This window comes from Eleutherodactylus coqui, chromosome 2, assembly GCF_035609145.1.
Source record: "Eleutherodactylus coqui strain aEleCoq1 chromosome 2, aEleCoq1.hap1, whole genome shotgun sequence".
Classification (NCBI taxonomy): Eukaryota; Metazoa; Chordata; class Amphibia; order Anura; family Eleutherodactylidae; genus Eleutherodactylus; species Eleutherodactylus coqui.
The window spans coordinates 243691580-243710476 of NC_089838.1; the positions used below are offsets into that span (position 1 = coordinate 243691580).

The window sequence follows — 18897 nt, forward strand, 5'->3', positions numbered from 1 at the left end:
TTGTTCCTCTTTCCCTGCCTGGCCTGAGTTCAAAATATTTTTTCTTATTTTTCTCCTTTAAAACCTAGGTGCGTCTTATAAAGCGAAGGATACACAACTATGGTACACAAGATGACCGTTCCCACCTACCAAAATGTAACTATATATTTATAATCTTAACATCTCAGAATTCAACTCACCACATTTAATTCGAAAAATATCATCAACAAGTCCTTCATATACGACCTGGGAACACAGGGGAGTGATGTAGTCCACATCTGCAAGACCAAGATAACATGTTGGCACTCGCTACACAGAAGAGGAAAGCAAGAAGGCTCACGAGAGATAGGCCACAAAGTAGGACAGCTTTCATCAAACATTATAGAGTTATAGCTCTAAAAAGGGGTTTACAAATATTTAAACAGTACACAATAATGGGAACAAGGCATGCAAGCAAAGAATTAGCACAAACAGCCACATACAACCATCCTGCTGTAGTCAATACACAGACAGCAACGATAAAGTGCTCAAAAGGACACAGTAATCCACATCGCAGAAGAGAAATGTCAATCCTTGACACAGAAACAGTCAGGCAGCCACATGTGGATTTTTCCCATTGACTGGGGCCAAATCTGTGTGCAGATCAGTGTTGAAAATCTATGACACAGATCTGACACTTGAATCACCTGAACACTCCCTTAAAGACTGATCTCTGCCGACTTACCTGTGCTACCTGTATAGAACTACTAGTAATACGTTGATTGGAATATTTTTCAAAAGTCCAGAGAAGAGGCATTATGCATTGATACTGATGGTGACCAGTCAGTCAGGTCCCCTGAGGCTTTGCAGTCAACCTGGTACTCTGCGCTGCTCTGCTAAACTCCAGCAAACACTGATACACTATGCTATGTCTAGCACATTAGTACAGGGCCTGAAGGGGTAGTGCATGACTTGTCTGTAGAGTACTCTGTGCCATGCACTGCCCTTTCCTGCCCTGCACTAAGTATAATACAGAGTATCACTGTTCCTGGGGTGTTCTTTTTTTTTAAGAAGATTGACCATTAGAGGAGTTGTCTCACTTCTAGTTGTCTGCCAAAAAATGTCTGCCAGCGGCGCAGCCTTTGTAAACGCATCCAAGGTGTGGGGGCCTAATATCACACTTTCCAGAATTTAGTCTCTGCCCCACCCATGGCCTTTCTGCCTTCTGCTCTACCAATACATTCCCTCTTCCTAGGATGAGTTTCTATAGTCAGCCATTATGCGGCCTTCCTGCACTTCTCCTGTTAAAAAAAGGACATTCCAGTAAAGTCTGTCAATATAAATAAGTCCACTAGTATTACATTGTTTAGTTATTCCTTTCTGTCTGAAAATCTTGTTCGCTTAGGTCATGTGATCTCACAGTGACCTCTTGGGAATTACCTGTCTTTGTGTTCTCTCAAGGGGGTTACTAACCTCAGCCCCTGGGACTTCCTGTATGATGAAAATGAATGGACTGTACCACACAGGCTTTTCACAACTCCTTACACAGTTACTGATGATGATTAGGCAGCTCCTGTCATGCAGTTGGAGAATATAGAGTGTAATGATAATTAAAGTATTCTACCAGCAGGCAGAGATGGTACTGGCTCTAGCTGGTCATGTGATTCTGTGCTGATGCATCATGAGATTGATAGCATAGCATATAGGAAGAGAAAGCAGGGAGAAATCTAAAAATGAAGATGCTGATAAGTATCAGACAGTAAGCTGTACTGCAGGGAGGTGACTGCAATATAAATAGGAGATTCCAGAGCGTGACAGACAATCAGGTTAGTGACGGGGGGGGGGGGGGGGCAGTGACGGGAAAATGTGTTTTCACTGCAGTGCTTTATTTGTTATAATTCCTTAGCAGTTGTGAACTGTGCATATTTATAAAAATATATTCAAGAAAAGGTTACTCCTAACCTCGGTCAATCATGAAGACAAGTCCCAGATCTGGTTTTCTGTCCTTATGAACAATATCTTCATCTTCAAGGAGTTCTTTCCACATATCATATACCATCTGTAATAAATATATATATTACAATGTAGTTAATGCTACTTGAAGAAGATACTCACCATTAGAGGCAAATCCCAACTCTCTTCTGGTGAGCAAACACAATGATTCAAGGCCTAGCCCCCCCCCCCCCCCGTAAGCCCCCTTTCACACCACACTCAGGAGATAAGCTATTCCACACTGAGGATTTCCCAACATATACCTCCAGCAGAAAGCTGTAACTAATGACATGGTATAGACATACAGTGGCCAATAGAGAAAGATCTTGTCCAGCACAGGGAATAAAAAACAATCCCAATTTTATTCAAATCCAATTTCAATAAAACAATAGCCCAGGGATAAAGTTTTGTGAAATCAAGTAAGCATCTGACATGTTTCATACGCTGCACACGCTCTTCGTTATATCACTAAGGTCTTGGTCAGACGAGCGTGTATTTTGATGCATCCGTACAGTGCAAAAAAACGCACTGCACGGATGTACAAAATACGCCTGACCAAAGCTCCGTGCCCATTGATTTCAATGGAGCCAGCACTACAATGAATGGCTGCGCACTGCCTGTGATTGGCTGAGCGTTCAGCCAATCAGATACAGCTCTTTCAGGAAGAACTTCAGTACAGTGCTGGGGAACAAAGAGTTAAGAGCGCTGAGCCCTGACAGCGGCGGAGAGGTGAATATTTTTTTTTTGATTTTTACACAAGCTAGGGATAGTTTTCAGGGAAGGGTTTATATTTCAATCCCTTCCTCAGAAAATCACTGCAGGGAGTGCCTGCATCCCATTGCTTTGAATGGGGCCGGCTACAGTGCTGGCCCCATTGAAAGCAATGGGATGGCATTGCGGTCCTTTGCCACAGCTGTGACAGGGGATTCCTTCAACCCCGAGGGGAATTCTCCACAGGGATTCTTGCGGAGCACAAACCTATGTGGTGCACGCATGTCCTATCTTTACAGGTGCAAGTATTTTCGCAGCTGTAAAAAACGGGCATGTGAACACACCATAGGAAACCAATGGTTCTAATAGACGCGCTGTTTTGTGCGCACAAATACACGCTCATCTAACTTTGTCCTAACCCATCACATGAATGGTGCTTTATGGACACATTTTATGTATGCACCAGAAGCTTTTCCAATATATACACTAAAGGCTTAAGGGAAGCCCAAGGGACCACTTCTAAGTGACCATATTTAACCTAAGCTGCACAATACTATAATAAAAATTATTACCTTCGCACACCTTCCTATCCCATAAACCTTTGACATTGGTCCAAAGATAGAATTCAGTAAATGGAGAGCTCTGGCCACAGTTCCAATCCATCGTTGGTTTCCCTCCTTGGAAAAGACAATATCATTTTATGATTCTAAATAGTAAGCCACTAATGAGGCACAGAAGACAGTGATCATTCACATTGGGCATTATAAAGGCAATTAGGCATCATGCATACCATTGCTCCAAAATTGCAAGTAGCTTCCTTGAAATGTGCGGGTGTTTTATGGTTCAACTGTATGCTTTTAAGAAAATAAAACAAACAAACAAAAAAAAAGTAAAAACTTTCCTAGAACTGCTTCCAGTACATAATCACATGTGGCAAAACACATCGGTTTGTGTTTTTGTAGAAGGATTGATAAAAAGATAAAATAGTAAGTTTCACATCTGTGTTGGAAACTCCGGATGGAGGGTCCTTAGTAGATACAGCTGAAAGTACCGGAAGAAAAAGGGTTGCATACAGTGCTTTTTCTTCCGTCCAAAAGCCGAGCAGCTGGGTAGAAAGTGGGCAGACCTCATTATGGTCAGTGGGGTCTGTCTGGCACTGTTCAGTTCCGTCCAGAGTTGGAACCATTCAGCCGCGAATGGAGCAGGAAAAGGGAATCCCCAACGCAGCAGGAAAACAGAATCCCCAACGCAGGTGTGAAATCACCCTTAAGGCTGGGTTCACACAGGGCGCAATTGCCGCGGAATTTCCGTGCAGACTTTCTGCACAGAAATTCCGCTTGCGGCTTTTTATCCCGGGATTAGCCAGCAAAGTGGACGAGTTTTGCAGAAATCTCGTCCACACGCTGTGGCCGAGCCACGCTGAAATTGACATGCCATGTAGAATTCAAAGATGGGGCATGTCAATTCTTTCCCTGTTTCTGCGGTGGCCACTCTCCTCTCTATGAAGAGAGAAGGCTGCAGTGGAATACAGGCGGTGCAGCCGCTCCAAAATCTGCAGTGAAAGGCCATGGGTTTGTTTTTAAGCTGCATTTCTCCTGCGGCGTTTCTGTGCGGTCATTCCGCGGGCTTTCGGTCCCGTGTGACCCCAGACTTATGGTCTTAAAGTGAAAAAAAAAAACATGGCCTTCTATTCTTCTGAACAGTAAGTACAACAAATATAAATAAAAAATAAATATACGCGTGCCTGTTTGTGCAGACATAAACATTTTATGCTTACACACATTATATATAGTAACCAAGGTAGTACTATCTGAAACTCTGGGCCTTTTTCTCCTCATGAGATCTCAATTTTGATCAGTTCAGATTTACCTGGGGTTATGTATTCCCAAAATTAGTCAGTTTCTCAGTCAGCATAACTCCTGCGTGAGCAAATTACATGGAGTGTAGCACTCTTGCTCTTCAGAGGAGGACACAAGTACTTCTATCACAGTTACTGCTGATGATTAGAGGCACCTGTCACATAGTTATAATAGAGGAGATCACAGCTCATCCTCCTGACTGTATACATATGGACTGGAGCTTATTTAGGTAAATCAGGAGAGCTTTAAACTATTACAATATGGGAATGAAAATGAAAGACCAGCAAAAATATACAGCTAATGAATACAGTTAAGAACCTTATGCCCATTTTAGGACCGCAGACTCAGACTCAAGTCCTCCAGAGGTCATCATACACCGGCAGGGACACACTCACCAAGAGAAGGGTGCTGTGATCTAAAAATATGGGAGTCTTGTGAAGAATCCAACTGGAGTGAAAAGTAGCTGCTGTCATATGTGGGTACATTTTCCGATTGATTTACAATAAATATTAACACTGTGGTGATTAGACTTCTGCCAGCGCTGTATTACTCACAAGAAAATAGTCCCGATAGAATTCTGGTAGTTCCATGCTGATGATATCATCATCCAACGGGAGGAGATAAAAAAGCCATTCATCAGTGGTTACGTCTACGTAGGGAAAAAAAGTAAGCTTTCTTAGTCAGAATATGCCAGTCCAGTCTTCTCATTCTCAAACATGTAAATATCCATGTATGAATGTTCAGTACTATAGCCCACAGCTACATAGCTCCAGTATAAGAAAACCAACACATAAAGAAATGTGAATAAGTATTTCAGCCCCCATTCATGTCTACAGAAGACAGACATCAATATTAGAGGGATTTTAGCAGATTAGGATTACTTCTCCTCAGACAGCGCCACTCTTGACCAAGGGTGCTAGCCGGTATTACAGCTCAGCTGTATTGAAGTTAAACCGTTATACTTAAGCTAAACCAATGTCAGAACTAAGCAGGTTAATTTATGTAAAGAAAAAAAAAAGAAGTAGACGACTGCTTCAGCCCACATGGTTGCATGTCACTGTTTGCTTCAAGTAATAGTGGGCAGATTCACTAATACAGTCCAACTAGACAGCAGATGTATCACAATGGCTCTGCTGAACGATAACACTGGCAGATCTTTAGACTGTCTAGTCTAGCTTTATACCATATACAGATGCAACTAATTTTACCATGATTGTGATAGAATGGCACAGAAAGTTATCTTAACCCAGTAAAAAAACTATCGCTCTTTTTTCTTAATACAATAAAACTTATTGTAAAGTTTTTCAAAGTGTAAATAACCCCCCCCATTAGCACCGCACATTGTGATATCATGTTGCATTAAAAGTCAAGCTAAGAAAAAAAAAACGTGTACGAGATGGCTTAAAATCTGGCGCAAATTTATAACAATTTTTGCTGCACATGAGAAACTTTATTCTATAAGTCAGTACAATTATGACAAAACCAAATCTATATAGTTTTCTTTTTTGCTATACTTTTCTAAAATATCTGTGGAAAAACACAATTATTTTCTGCTGCTGTCTTCTGCCAGCCATTACTTTTTTATTTTTTTATCAACATAGTTGTGCGGGGGCTCATTTTTTGCAGGACAACCTGAAGTTTCTATTGCTAGCATTTTGCATTTTGGGGTACATACAACTTTTTGACTGCTTTTTATTGCAATTTTTCTTGGAGACAGAGTGAACAAAAAAAGTGCGATTCTGACATGGAGTATTTTTTTCTGGGCAACATTCACCATGCAGGATAAATAAAATTTGTTACTTTGATATATCGGACACAACAATACCGATAGTCCGCTGACTTCGCGCTACATCTAAACGCTCCCCGCTCAGCGTTTCACATAGAATGTAAAGCGAGAAGTGAGTGATTCTCAGCAATGATCTGCCTGTCTAAACGCTGTGCAAAAGCACAAATAACTAGCAGTGAGGTTACCCACTTGTTTAGACGACAGTCGTCCCGTGTAAAACGTACCATTATACTGCCTTCCAACACCACAGCTGTTATTGTTAATCCCCATGTAAACTACTGCCCCTACTGGTGAACATGAGGAGTCTAATAATCTGCAGGTCACACTTACCGCCATATACTCCTTCCTGCTCCAAGATCATGTCACATGTGTAAAACTAGAGAAAAACATGGGAGAAATAGATTTGGCACTTTATTTCCAACGATCACCAGATACCAACTCCGAAACATGACAAGTATTGTAATTACCTTCTGAGGACTAAAAATGATCTTGTACTTCCGGCTCACACCGGCCTTCTTATCTTCATTGACAAGATCTGTAGAGGCAAAAAAAACCAAAAACATTAATGTATTTTACTGGTGTGTCGCACAGTGCAGTTGTGATGGTGTATCCAGGCTGATCACTCACAACGGGTCAGACTTCTGCTAGAGACGTAATCATCTGAAGAGTTACTGAGACGTTTGGACATTACTTTGCATGATATTGGGGACTCAGGCCCGTTCCACACACAAGTTGCAGAATGTGCACCGAAATTCTGTAACCAAGTACAGTACAGTGTTTTAACAAACCACATTCACTAATACTTGAAAAAAATCAGTTGCGGATTAGGGTCATGTTGCAGATTCAACATAATGAGCGAAATCCGCAACAAAATTGTGTGTGGATTTTGGTGCAGATTCACGGTGCACTTTTTACATTGTGTGTGAAACTAGCCTTATATAATGTCATAAGTGTTTAATATTCCCATAAGTACTGGAGGTCCTGGATCAGATGACTTTGTACAATTAGCTTAAAGTGGAGGTATCGCATGTATTTTTTTTTTTATTTTCAGATTTTTTTTTTTAAAGAAATAAATGGTAATTTTTTTAAATCAATTTTTATTTTCTGATTGTAGATTTTTGTATTCTATTCTCTGTGCATGACTACTGGGGAGGCCATCTTGCCTGATCTGCTGTTAACAGCCTTCAGAGAAATGCATTACAACCCCAAAATGGACAACGGGAACCAGTAGTCTGGAACCTGAAAACTGTCTAACAGAAAACTGACTTTGCTATCCATAGTAACCAATCACACACAGATTTAATTTCTTATAGGCTCTTAAAAAATAAAAGCTGCGCTGTGATTGGCTGCTACTGGCAACAAAGACATTTTTTCTGCTACATGCTTTGCATGAATCGCCTTGATTGACTTCTACAGGAAACTGTTACGGGCAAGCTATATGACATGTGTAGAGATAATATGTAGGTTGAGGGAGGAGGTGAGCTGTGATTTTATTAATATATATGTGTTACATTTCATTGCATTCTTGTGATGACAATGAGATGACTACTGAAATGTGACCTCTGCAGAACAGCAAGTGACAGAGTATTATGGCTGAGCCAGACTGAAAACTGCAAGACTTCAGGACTATTTTTAAACATACATAGAGACAAAAAAAAAAAACATACATAAAAAAAAAAAATCTTAAAAAATGTATTGAACATTAAAACTTGACTTAGGCCTCCCTCACACAGGACGTTTTCAGCCCTGTGCTAAACGCTGTACAAGGCTCCCATTCATTTCAATGGGGCTGCTCACACAGGGCTGAAAACGCTGCTTTGAAACGCGCTGCATGTTCTATCTTTGGGCATTTTCAGCTGAGTCTCTCATCGAAATGAATGGGCAGTGTTTGCAGCTGTGGTGAAAAGGCTGCGTTTTGCAAACGCCCTGTGTGAGGGAGGCCTTAATGTCATTTTCTTATGCAAATTCCCCTTAACGGAATACATAATCAGGGTTAGTAGAGAGTGCAGGGTCTACGGAAAAACTCTGTGACGATCTAATGTCCTATTCTGAAGGTCCCCATGTGAATGTGTTGCTATATTCTGAAGTCACAGGTGAGAAATATACCAATCCTTGTGCAATACACTGACATGCTTCATGACATAATCTTATTAGCCTCATTGCTTGGCAGGAAAGTCAGCTTTATGAGCAGGTTACAGATAACAACATAGTAGGCAGTGAATGTAATATCATCTATCTGCTGGAAAGAGAAGGAAAGTTACTTACTAGCAATATGCTTTATATGCTTGATACGTGGTCGGATTAGAAAGCACAATCTAGAGATAGATATGCCCACAGAAGAAGTTATTAAAGAGGAAGAAACAACGAGGTGCTGCAATTATGTAGTAGGTCTTGTGACATACGAAATAACAATCCAGACTAGCATCATTCCACATTTTATATATTATATATATAAATATTAGTTAGTCCATAGCAACTGACTAAGCAGTGGGTCAATATGTTCCATTCATGATGCACAAGACCGCTCAGACAATCTTAGGCTTCAGTGGCCATGGAACAATCACAGCTGAAGTCTGTGATTGGCAGAGCAGTCAAGTGCACAATGAATGGCGCGTGACCGCCCGCTGCTTCTTCTGGGTTCCGAGCAGCGTGCATCACAGCTGCAGCACTGGAGGCAGAGCTACCGGAATAGGGGAGTTTTCATTTTTAATCTATTTCACACTATTTTACCTGCATAGAATTTTTTCTTAATGTCCTGAAAACCCCTTTAAATAAAAGGTCTTCCCCTGTCAGACGTCATTTGTGCAGTAGAAGTATTTTCTAGTTAGCTTTTAAGTATTACAGGAACACACAATAAGAAAAAGAAAGGAAACAACTGCTGCAACACTTACTGTATGTCACAGAAGGAGATATAGAATTGTCTATTACTTACTGGTCAGAGTTGGTATAAATGGGTTTGTTCTCCATCTTATACAGTTTGTCAACATCATGTTGCTAAAAGAGAAAACAAACACATTTCCCTAATGAAGCTTATTAATATCCTAAACCCCACCATAACGGCAGGGATTGCTCCGTCTCTAATAGATGTCATGGTACCTTTAATATCGAGACATTTGCAATTCGATCTAATGGGCTCATCAACTCCGGCTCAATAAACAAATCTTTTTTTCCAGGAAGCTGCAAGAGAAACACATTAGTTACAACAGAGACACGTTACATGAATTAATGCATACAAAGACAACACATACTTGAAGTGGAACTGCGCTTTCTAAAAATGTTTGACATCTCGTAGTCAAAAGTTTTGATAGTTTCAGCAGCCGGACCCCCAGTTATCACTGCTTGCCGGCTAAGGATGGACTCAATAGAAAGTCTACAGGCCCGCCTTTAGCTAGCGCGCAGTGACAGTGCCCAGACAAGCGCGTCAGCTGGCTCATTTTAGTGATCAGTGGAGGTCTCAGCAGCTGAATCCCCAGCGATAAAAACTATTAAGATGTCCCTAGATCATGGCAAAAGTTTTCAGAAAGCGCAGTTACACTTTGGGTTATTTCCAACTTTTTTTTTTTTTTTTTTTAAGACTTAATCAAATCCCTAATAAAAATGAGAGCTATTACTTGTGTCCAATCCAATTTCCTACCAGGAATTCAGCTTTCTTTGGTCTTCTTTACCCACTTCCTCACTCGCATTTGCTGAACAATTTGTGAGTGGAGTGGTACACCTCCCAATGATGATGTGTCAAGGAATCAGTGCTGTGATCACTTAGGCTGGGTTCACACAGGGCGGATTTGCCGCGGAATTCCCCTGAGGAACTTTGCTGCGGCAGATCCGCCTGCGGCCACTAATCCCAAGTATAGCCAGCCATGTGGACCAGATTTGCCAAAAATCTCGTCCACAAGGTGCGGACAATCCGTCGCGGCAAAACCGGCGCTGCGGCGCAGATTTCCGGGACACAGCATGTCAATTCTTTTTTTTCCCCACTGCGGCCTTGCTCCTCTCTATGGGAGAGCCAGCTGCAATGGAGAAGCATCCGGCAAAGCCACTCCAAAACCCCGGGCTAAGTGCCGCGGGTTTTGAAGCTGCACTTATCCCACAGAGATCTCGTGGTTCAAATCCACCCCGTGTGAACGCAGTCTTAAGGAGATGTACACAGAGGTGAAATCCGAGACCAATTTTCCAGTGCTGATTTTGCCTCAAAAGTCATGCATTTCTGTTATGGGTATGCACTCCAGGGCGGATCTGCAGAGGGTTTTAGTTCAGATTCTGTGCAGAATCGGCATAAAGAAGTGACATCCCTTTTTTTCTTCAGCGATTTATGATCTATGCCATACAGACTACAAGGCAGCATCACATTAAAAGTAATGTCAAACATATTTGCTACGGATTCCACCTCAAATTCAAGGCTAAAAGAAATGTCATGTGAACATACCCTAACCCTTTTTTCATAGTGAGCGCCCCGATACTGCCCTTACAAGGTCTTGGCACCTACTGTGTGCACTGCATGGCATACTGTGAGATATGCCACAAAAGACCTCAAATAAAAAAAGATATCTTGGCTAAAATACTAGGTCCATTTATTATGTTCATTTCTTCAATATAATGTTATTAGGAAAATGTCTCCTGTTGCAGAAATTCCATTACAGAAGGTTCAGGGCAGACTCCAGGCTGTTGTGAAACCATAGCCTGCATTGGGGGGCAATTACTGGTTAACATGCGACACATGAAGCGCAGGCATACAATTGTACCAGCACAGACACTTACCTGCTCGAGAAGATAAATAAGCTGGTCTCGCGCCAATCTCTTTAGTATGGTGAAATCCGGAAGCTCTGGAGCATCCAGCCGCTGTGATGCCATTACTGCCCGCTCTCAGTAACTCACCTAGAGGGAAAGACCAACTAGTTAATATTTACCATTTTCAAATGCACATTTGTTCCATGTTACAGTTCGCACTAGATCTGCGAGTAAAACTGAAATTTTTCTTTTACTGACAGGACTCTGTCAGATGAATGGATAATAAAGCAATATCAGCACTAAGTAGGGGACATAAAAACATGTAGAAGCGCCCCTTTGTGGCCTTTGATAGAGTTTGACTTGACTCTCCTCAGTGAACGCTCCCTCATGCTTCCCTCTTAGTGTTAAAGGGCTTGTCCTTTTGCAAATTAACTTTTCAAAAACTACAGCCCAATGGGTTCAAACAATATAACAAATGGCTACTGCCCCTCCTCAGCCCCGGCGGTCCAGTGCTGGAGCCCTGCTGTTATTTCGGTCTGTGTTACCGGCAGAAGTCAGGTGACCGTTACCTGCCAATTAGAGGCCGCAGCATCACGGTTACAAACTCCTGGCATCATGGTGTCCAGGATGTGAGCATTGATTCAGGAGAATGGGCGATAACACTGCGGCCTCTGACTGGTTGTGAGTAGTCACCTGACTTCTGCGGTCAACAGAGACTGGGGAATCATGGATCTCTACAACCTCCATGCCCATCCGTATCAGATCTTGTATCCAAGCTAGAGGCATACAACAGGGTACTAAAGCCTCCATGCCCGCCCGTATCAGATCTTGTATCCAAGCTAGAGGCATACAACAGGGTACTAGAGCCTCCATGCCCGCCCGTATCACATCTTGTATACAAGCTAGAGGCAGTATAACAGGGTACTAGAGCCTCCATGTCTGCCTGTATCACATCTTGTATACAAGCTAGAGGCAGTACAACAGGGTACTAGAGCCTCCATGCCCGCCCATATCACATCTTGTATCCAAGCTAGAGGCATACAACAGGGTACTAGAGCCTCCATGCCCGCCCGTATCACATCTTGTATACAAGCTAAAGGAGGTACAACAGGGCACTAGAGCCTCCATGCCCGCCCGTATCACATCTTGTATCCAAGCTAGAGGTGGTAGAACAGGGTATTAGAGCCTCCCTGCCCACCCGTATCACCTCTTGCATCCAAACTAGGGGCGGTACAAGAAGGTACTAGAGCCTTCATTAACGTCTGCATTGCATCTTGTATCCAATCTAGCAGTGGCCCAGAAGGGTACTAGAGCCTCCATGCCCGCCAATATCACATCTTGTATCCAAACTAGAGGCGGTACAACTGGGTACTATAGCCTCCATGCTCACCATATCACTTTTTGTATCCGCACTATAGGCAGCCTAACAGGGTACTACAGCCTCCATGCCCGCCAGTATTACATCCTATATCCAAGCTAGAGGCGGCCCCACAGGGTACTAAAGCCTCCATGCCCGCTTGTATCACATCTTGTATCTAAGCTAAAGGCGGTACAAAAAGGTACGAGAGCCTCCATGCCCGCCTGTACCACATCTTGTATCCAAGCTAGAGGCAGTACAACAGGGTACTAGACTCTCCATTGCAGTCCATATCATATCTTGTATCCAAGCTAGAGGTGGTACAACAGGGTACTAGAGCCTCCATGCCCACCTGTATCACATCTTGTGTACAAGCTAGAGGCGGTACAACAGGGCACGCAGCATGCTCCATTTTTGCGTGTATTCCACGTAGGTGGCTTCCATTGAAGTTAATGGAAGCCGTCCGATCCGTGGACCTACCACAATTGACACTGTGGAAAGGTTGCGGATTCCGCGTCATTGCTAGGCGATGACACAGAAAAAGCAAGAGTATAATAAAAAAAATCTGTACTGCGCATGTCCGCAATACATATGAAGAGAAATGAAAGCAGGTACGTGCGGACGCCACTGCTGCCAGGGACGGATTTCACATGTGCAGGCGGCCCTACTTATATCAATGTTACAATCACACACATACGTTTTATTCAATTCTGACAACTCCTTCCAGGGGAGGGGCTGCTTTGTGACCATGAGGATTATATATATATATATATATTCTGCATTGCACAGACGATCAGCTGACCTTGCCTACAGTCATGTCTGTCTTTGGTGCTAAGCTTTACATTGCAGGCTATCATACCGCCAGAGCACAGTAAACACTCAGTTATAGGAGCACCTTCTATAATAGCGCCCATTCCTGCTGTCATTGCCCAGGGCTGGCTAGACTATGATAGAAGTGATTGGCTGTGGTTGCTATAGGCAACGAGCAGGACACGAGGCGCACAGTGTCCTGTAGGGGTGAGGGTGGGCGCGGACTTCCGGCCCCGTGTGAGCTCTTCCATATACAGCGCACGGCCCGCACTCACCTCTGGGACTTCCTGGCACCCACAACGTGCAAACAGCAGGAGGATAGGATTTCGCTAGGAACTAAAGTTAGATATCCAATGAGGGAAGAAAAAAGAGGACGGACATCTTCCGGTTCAGTCAAGCGTACGTAGGAAGTGTTACCATGGAGACGGTGGAAGCAGAAATTCACCCGTCAGTAATTAAACCCCAGCCTACCAGCTGTTGGCGCTCCCTGTTATCACCGCTGTGTGGTGCTGTGTACAGCATATGGATTTATAAAGCCTGCTGTATACTAATATATACCCTGCACAGCGGTCTACTATGGCGCGCACACCGTGTAGGGGGTTACATATGGGGAATTCATTGCCCAACTAAAACGGGTCGGATTCTGCACGCTGGAGGCCTGCAATGGATTCCGTCTGCGTGAGCGCTAACACTAGCATATGACCACGTTTTTAAAAAATGTTTGTATCTCCCGCAGCCCATATGCAATTGACATCAATGGAGAACGCGCACACAGATTTGGCGGTAAAATGGAGCGCGCTGCAATTTTCCTTTCACTCATGGAATACGCAATTTCTTTCCAAGAGTGAGAAGAAAAATTCGAAAATACATGTTTTCAACGCCTGCCGTTTATCGCAGAATGTCCACGCGGACGGTGATTACAGAATCCTCAAGTGAAATCGGCTTGTGCGCGGCCGGGTAAGTGGGAGTTCTTGTGACTGTGGCGTCGCAGTAGCGCTAGGTCACAGGGCAGCACCACTGACAGTCATGGGATGGTGCCGTCTGTTGGCTTAGGCCAGGGTTGTGTAATCCAACATTGTGTGACCTCACATTACGGTCCATAGGATTGTGGTGGGAGTCATAAACAATATCCACAGAGGCCAGATTTTTCTGCAATCTTGGGTTTTCGGCCTGACCCCGCAGACCTCTATGTGGGTGAGGGAGGGAGTATTAAAGGGGTTGTCCCGAGGCAGCAAGTGGGTCTATACACTTCTGTATGGCCATAATAATGCACTTTGTAATGTACATTGTGCATTAATTATGAGCCATACAGAAGTTATAAAAAGTTTTATACTTACCTGCTCCGTTGCTAGCGTCCTCGTCTCCATGGTGCCGACTAATTTTCGCCCTCCGATGGCCAAATTAGCCGCGCTTGCGCAGTCCGGGTCTTCTGCAGTCTTCTATGGGGCCGCTCGTGTAGAATGCCGGCTCCGTGTAGCTCCGCCCCGTCACGTGCCGATTCCAGCCAATCAGGAGGCTGGAATCGGCAATGGACCGCACAGAAGCCCTGCGGTCCACGGAGACAGAGGATCCCGGCGGCCATCTTCAGCAGGTAAGTATGAAGACGCCGGACCGCCGGGATTCAGGTAAGCGCTGTGCGGGTTGTTTTTTTAACCCCTGTATCGGGGTTGTCTCGCGCCGAACGGGGGGGGGGGGGGGTAAAAAAAAAAAAAAAAAACCCGTTTCGGCGCGGGACAACCCCTTTAATTTGCTCGTGGTAGACAAACGCGCCCCAATTTAAATGCCCTAATGAGTTCCAGATGTGTTCCTTTTTTTAAGGAATTGCGCAGCGGATTGTGCATCCCGTTGCATATTGTGTGCGTTTATGTACTCCCCCATAGACTTCTAAAAACAAAAATGATAATGGACCCATTGAAATCAATGGGTTCTATTCTCTGCATATCGCCCGCACAAATCCGTCCATGGCGAGCCGCCCTTAGTCCTCTGTTTCCCATCAGTCATTGGCAACATCTATCTTGATCATATCCTGCTCAAAGAGATGTACAATTTTTTACCAGGCAACTATGGCTTTCAAGGCATGCTGGGAGTTGTAGTCCTGAGACAGCTAAGCAGCCGCAGGTTGGAGACAGTGCAGCGCTCCACCAACAGGGACGGCTCAGGTTGGCTTCTTGTGCTGCTTACACAGATGAGCAACTAGGAATCGGAGCACAAATATGAACCCCGTTCTTGTGAATAGGGTCATACACACGAGTGATTTTCTTTCCTGCATCGCAGCGTGGGAAGAAATCGCAGCATGTCCTATCTTTGGGCGTTCCTGTTTATAAGCAGCTGTGTTAGACTAGGGCTAGGCGGTGACTTGGGTCGGGCTCACACAAGCGTAATTTCACCACATATTACATGGTGAATGGAGTCCGTGAAAGTACATTGATTTCATTGATCCATACACATTTGCGAATACATTAATAGCATGTCATATGTGTGCAAGAAAGAACACAGCACACGATATGAGCCTATTGTTCTCTATGGGCACATAATCAACAATGTATATATGGGCCGTGTTTATATGCGTCATTGCGAAGCTACAGAGCGGGAAATTTAAACTTCCTCCCATGTAATTTAAAGGTTTTTTTCAGGGAGAATACTACTGATGACCTATCCTCAGGATCTGTCATCAATAGTCGATCGGATGGGTTCCGTCTCTCGGGACCCCAACCGATCAGCTGCTTGCAGCTCTGATAGTGGGCGCACAATTACACAGAGGTTGGACCAGAGGTCTCTGCTCCTACCTGTCTGACGTGGCCGGTGCTAGTAACTGCAGGCATGACTCATGTTAGAATTCTAGAATGGTAGAGTTGGAAGGGACCTCCAGGGTCATCAGGTCCAACCCGATTCACTAAATCATCCCAGACAGATATCTGTCCAGCCTTTTTTGATTTCAATAAGAGCTGCACTTGCAGTTACAAGCACCGGCCACTACACAGGTCAGAGCAGGAACCTCCGCTGCTTCCTCTCCGACCCCTGACTAACTGCGGCACTGTCAGCAGGGGCACACAACCAGCTGATCGGTTGGGGTCTCGAGCCACGGACCCCATCTGAACACCTCTGTGAAGTCAGCACCCCATCTTTCAAAAAAGTTAATTTTTTTATAAGTTCTGGATGCACCCCAAAGAGTTCTAGAGTTCCCAATTAATTTTAGAAATAGTTCTAGCAAATTAGGCAAAAAAATCAACAAATGTATCTCTGCGGTGCTAACTTCCAAAAATGATATTACTAAATCAGCGAGAACTTTGTAAATATTGGTTCTAGAGCTTCGAGCATTAAGAGTTTTCTTCAGAACTCTTGAGGTGCTAACCAGAACTCTTATAAAATCGCAGGATTTAAAAAAAAAAAAAAAATTATTTAGCCATAACGTTGAAATTTTTGGATCCGGCATTTGAAAATTAGGCTTCGGTCACACGGGCGTTTTTTCCCGCGATTTGCGGATCGCAAGACAGATGCGCATCCGCAAATCGCGTGACCGGGGCCGAAAAATCGCCCGAAAAAACTGCTCCTAGCCGCGTTTCAATAGAAACGGGCCGGAGCACTTCAGCGCTGTCCAGCGCATTGAATTCAATGGAACCAGCCATACAGCCGGATGCTGGATCCAAAAATTTCAGTTATTATGTGTAATTTTTTAGGAAATCCTGCGATTTTATAAGAGTTCTGGGTAGCACCTCAAGAGTTCTGAAGAAAACTCTTAATGCTCGAAGCTCTAGAACCAATATTTACAAAGTTCTCGCTGATTTTCAAATGCCGGATCCAAAAATTTCACTTATGTGTAAAATAAAATTTGGGAAATCCCGCAATTTTATAAGAGTTCTGGGTAGCACCTCAAGAGTGCTGAAGAAAACTCTTAATGCTCGAAGCTCTAGAACCAATATTTACAAAGTTCTCGCTGATTTAGTAATATCATTTTTGGAAGTTAGCACCGCAGAGATACATTTGTTGATTTTTTTGCCTAATTTGCTAGAACTATTTCTAAAATTAATTGGGAACTCTAGAACTCTTTGGGGTGCATCCAGAACTTATAAAAAAATTAACTTTTTTGAAAGATGGGGTGCTGACTTCACAGAGGTCATCTTGAACAACTATTGATGACCAATGTAACATTACTAAAATATATAAATAAATGTTGATTATTTCTACATGTTATTTCATTATTTATTACCTGAAAATTAATAAAAACAAGTCACTGTAAACATCCAGCTCATTATTGCAAAAAAAGTCAACCAATATACATATATATGAGACTGTTTTACAGACTTCTTATAAAGTCGTACATTGAGTTGAAGGAATGCTGCCATCCAATAGGTGGCGCTGCAGAGGTATTGTTTCATCTTCCTTATTTGCATAAATTACCCAGAGGAGCATGCATGGCCTTAGTCTCCTCACTCACCTCTCAGGTGTCTTCTCACACTCCTGGGTGCTCTCCTTGGGGAGAGATGATGCCATCCCCTGACCCACTCACTCCCTAGGTGTCTCCACACACTTTTTGGGTGCTCTCCCTAAAGAGAGACGACACCCCTCTTGACTCAATGTGGCAAGACACACATCAGTGTTTTTAAACAGATTGCCTGAAAAAGTTCATGGCATGCACTATGCTGATGCGATTTGTGGACGAGACTTGCCCATTCATGTCGGTGAAAGTGAAGGTGAAGGTGAAGGGGGTGGGAGGACGCCGAGAAGCCATCTGGGTGCTGTCTGTTTTTTATAGGAGATGTGAAAAAAAAATTGGGCCAGTTTCTTCTTTTTTAAAAAGGACAACATATTTAAGTAGAAAGAGGAAATGGACTGCATGTGGGACTGCAAACAGATGGAAAAAGGTCTGCTCTGCTGCAGATCCAACACAGAATGCCAGGCGAAACAGAGCAGGGTGCTGCCAGACGCTGTCCAGTAAGATACTGAAGGGCATGTTGGAAACCAGACCGACTCCATTACAGCGATTGGGCTCTGTCTGGCACTGGATGGTTCTGGTACTTCCCAGCTTTCCTGTTATCTGCTTTATGGATGTTGCCTTGATATGGCAGATGGGCTCACGTATTTTGATCAAAATGTGCACCAAGAAACATGCCTTTTATGCTGTTATATTTAGTAACCGTAATGCAATTTGAATTCTAATAGTAAAAAAAGTGGTCCAGGCATTAAAACCTGATTGCCTAGCCTTGGTTAGACAATCAATATCTGCTTGGCGGGGGTCCACCACCTGGGACCCCAGCTGATTGAAGTGGCCACGGCGATCATGCTGCAGTCTCTGCACTGTTTACTTCCAAGTACAATCCTGTTCTCAAAAATGAAAGTTAACAGGTACGCATGGATGCCGCTGCTCCCACATGCGGAATCCGACCCTGCCGTGTGCAGGCGGCCTTAATCAGCTGATTGGCAGCAGAAGCCCACAATCAGATATTGATAGGCTATCTCAGGGCTAGGCCATCGATTTTTACAGCCTGGATAACCTCCAGTCTCTTGCAGTGCTGGAGCCACAAGTTTGTGCTTGTAATGTATACAGAGTCACACAATCTCCTTTGCACTTTAGGTTTCATATAGTAGAGATACATTTCATCCGCTAATGGTAACCGCTCAACATCACATCTGAATCCTAATAAAGACCCATATATTTTATTTATCAGTTCATCACTCACATATTTTAACGTCCCCGTCCT

General features: G+C 43.6%; 1 protein-coding gene across 3 annotated transcripts in view; it reads right to left on the reverse strand.

Moving 5' to 3' along the window:
• Nucleotides 1–13586, reverse strand: part of VPS33B (VPS33B late endosome and lysosome associated) — a 36196-nt gene extending 22610 nt beyond the window's left edge. Inside the window, exons 1-11 of one of the 3 annotated variants that reach the window (XM_066592746.1) lie at nt 13474–13586; nt 11062–11178; nt 9403–9483; nt 9239–9300; nt 8572–8621; nt 6774–6841; nt 6637–6682; nt 5075–5169; nt 3234–3338; nt 1921–2017; nt 180–257 (exon numbers count right to left, since the gene is read on the reverse strand). In XM_066592746.1, coding sequence (XP_066448843.1) covers nt 180–257; nt 1921–2017; nt 3234–3338; nt 5075–5169; nt 6637–6682; nt 6774–6841; nt 8572–8621; nt 9239–9300; nt 9403–9483; nt 11062–11154 — 775 coding nt within the window. In that variant the 5' untranslated portion in view covers nt 11155–11178; nt 13474–13586. Of the gene's footprint in view, nt 1–179; nt 258–1920; nt 2018–3233; nt 3339–5074; nt 5170–6636; nt 6683–6773; nt 6842–8571; nt 8622–9238; nt 9301–9402; nt 9484–11061; nt 11179–13085; nt 13129–13283; nt 13393–13473 lie in introns of those variants that run through there. The other 2 variants (XM_066592747.1, XM_066592748.1) reach the window with 2 other exon arrangements.
• Between the last annotated feature and the right edge of the window lie 5311 nt (nt 13587–18897).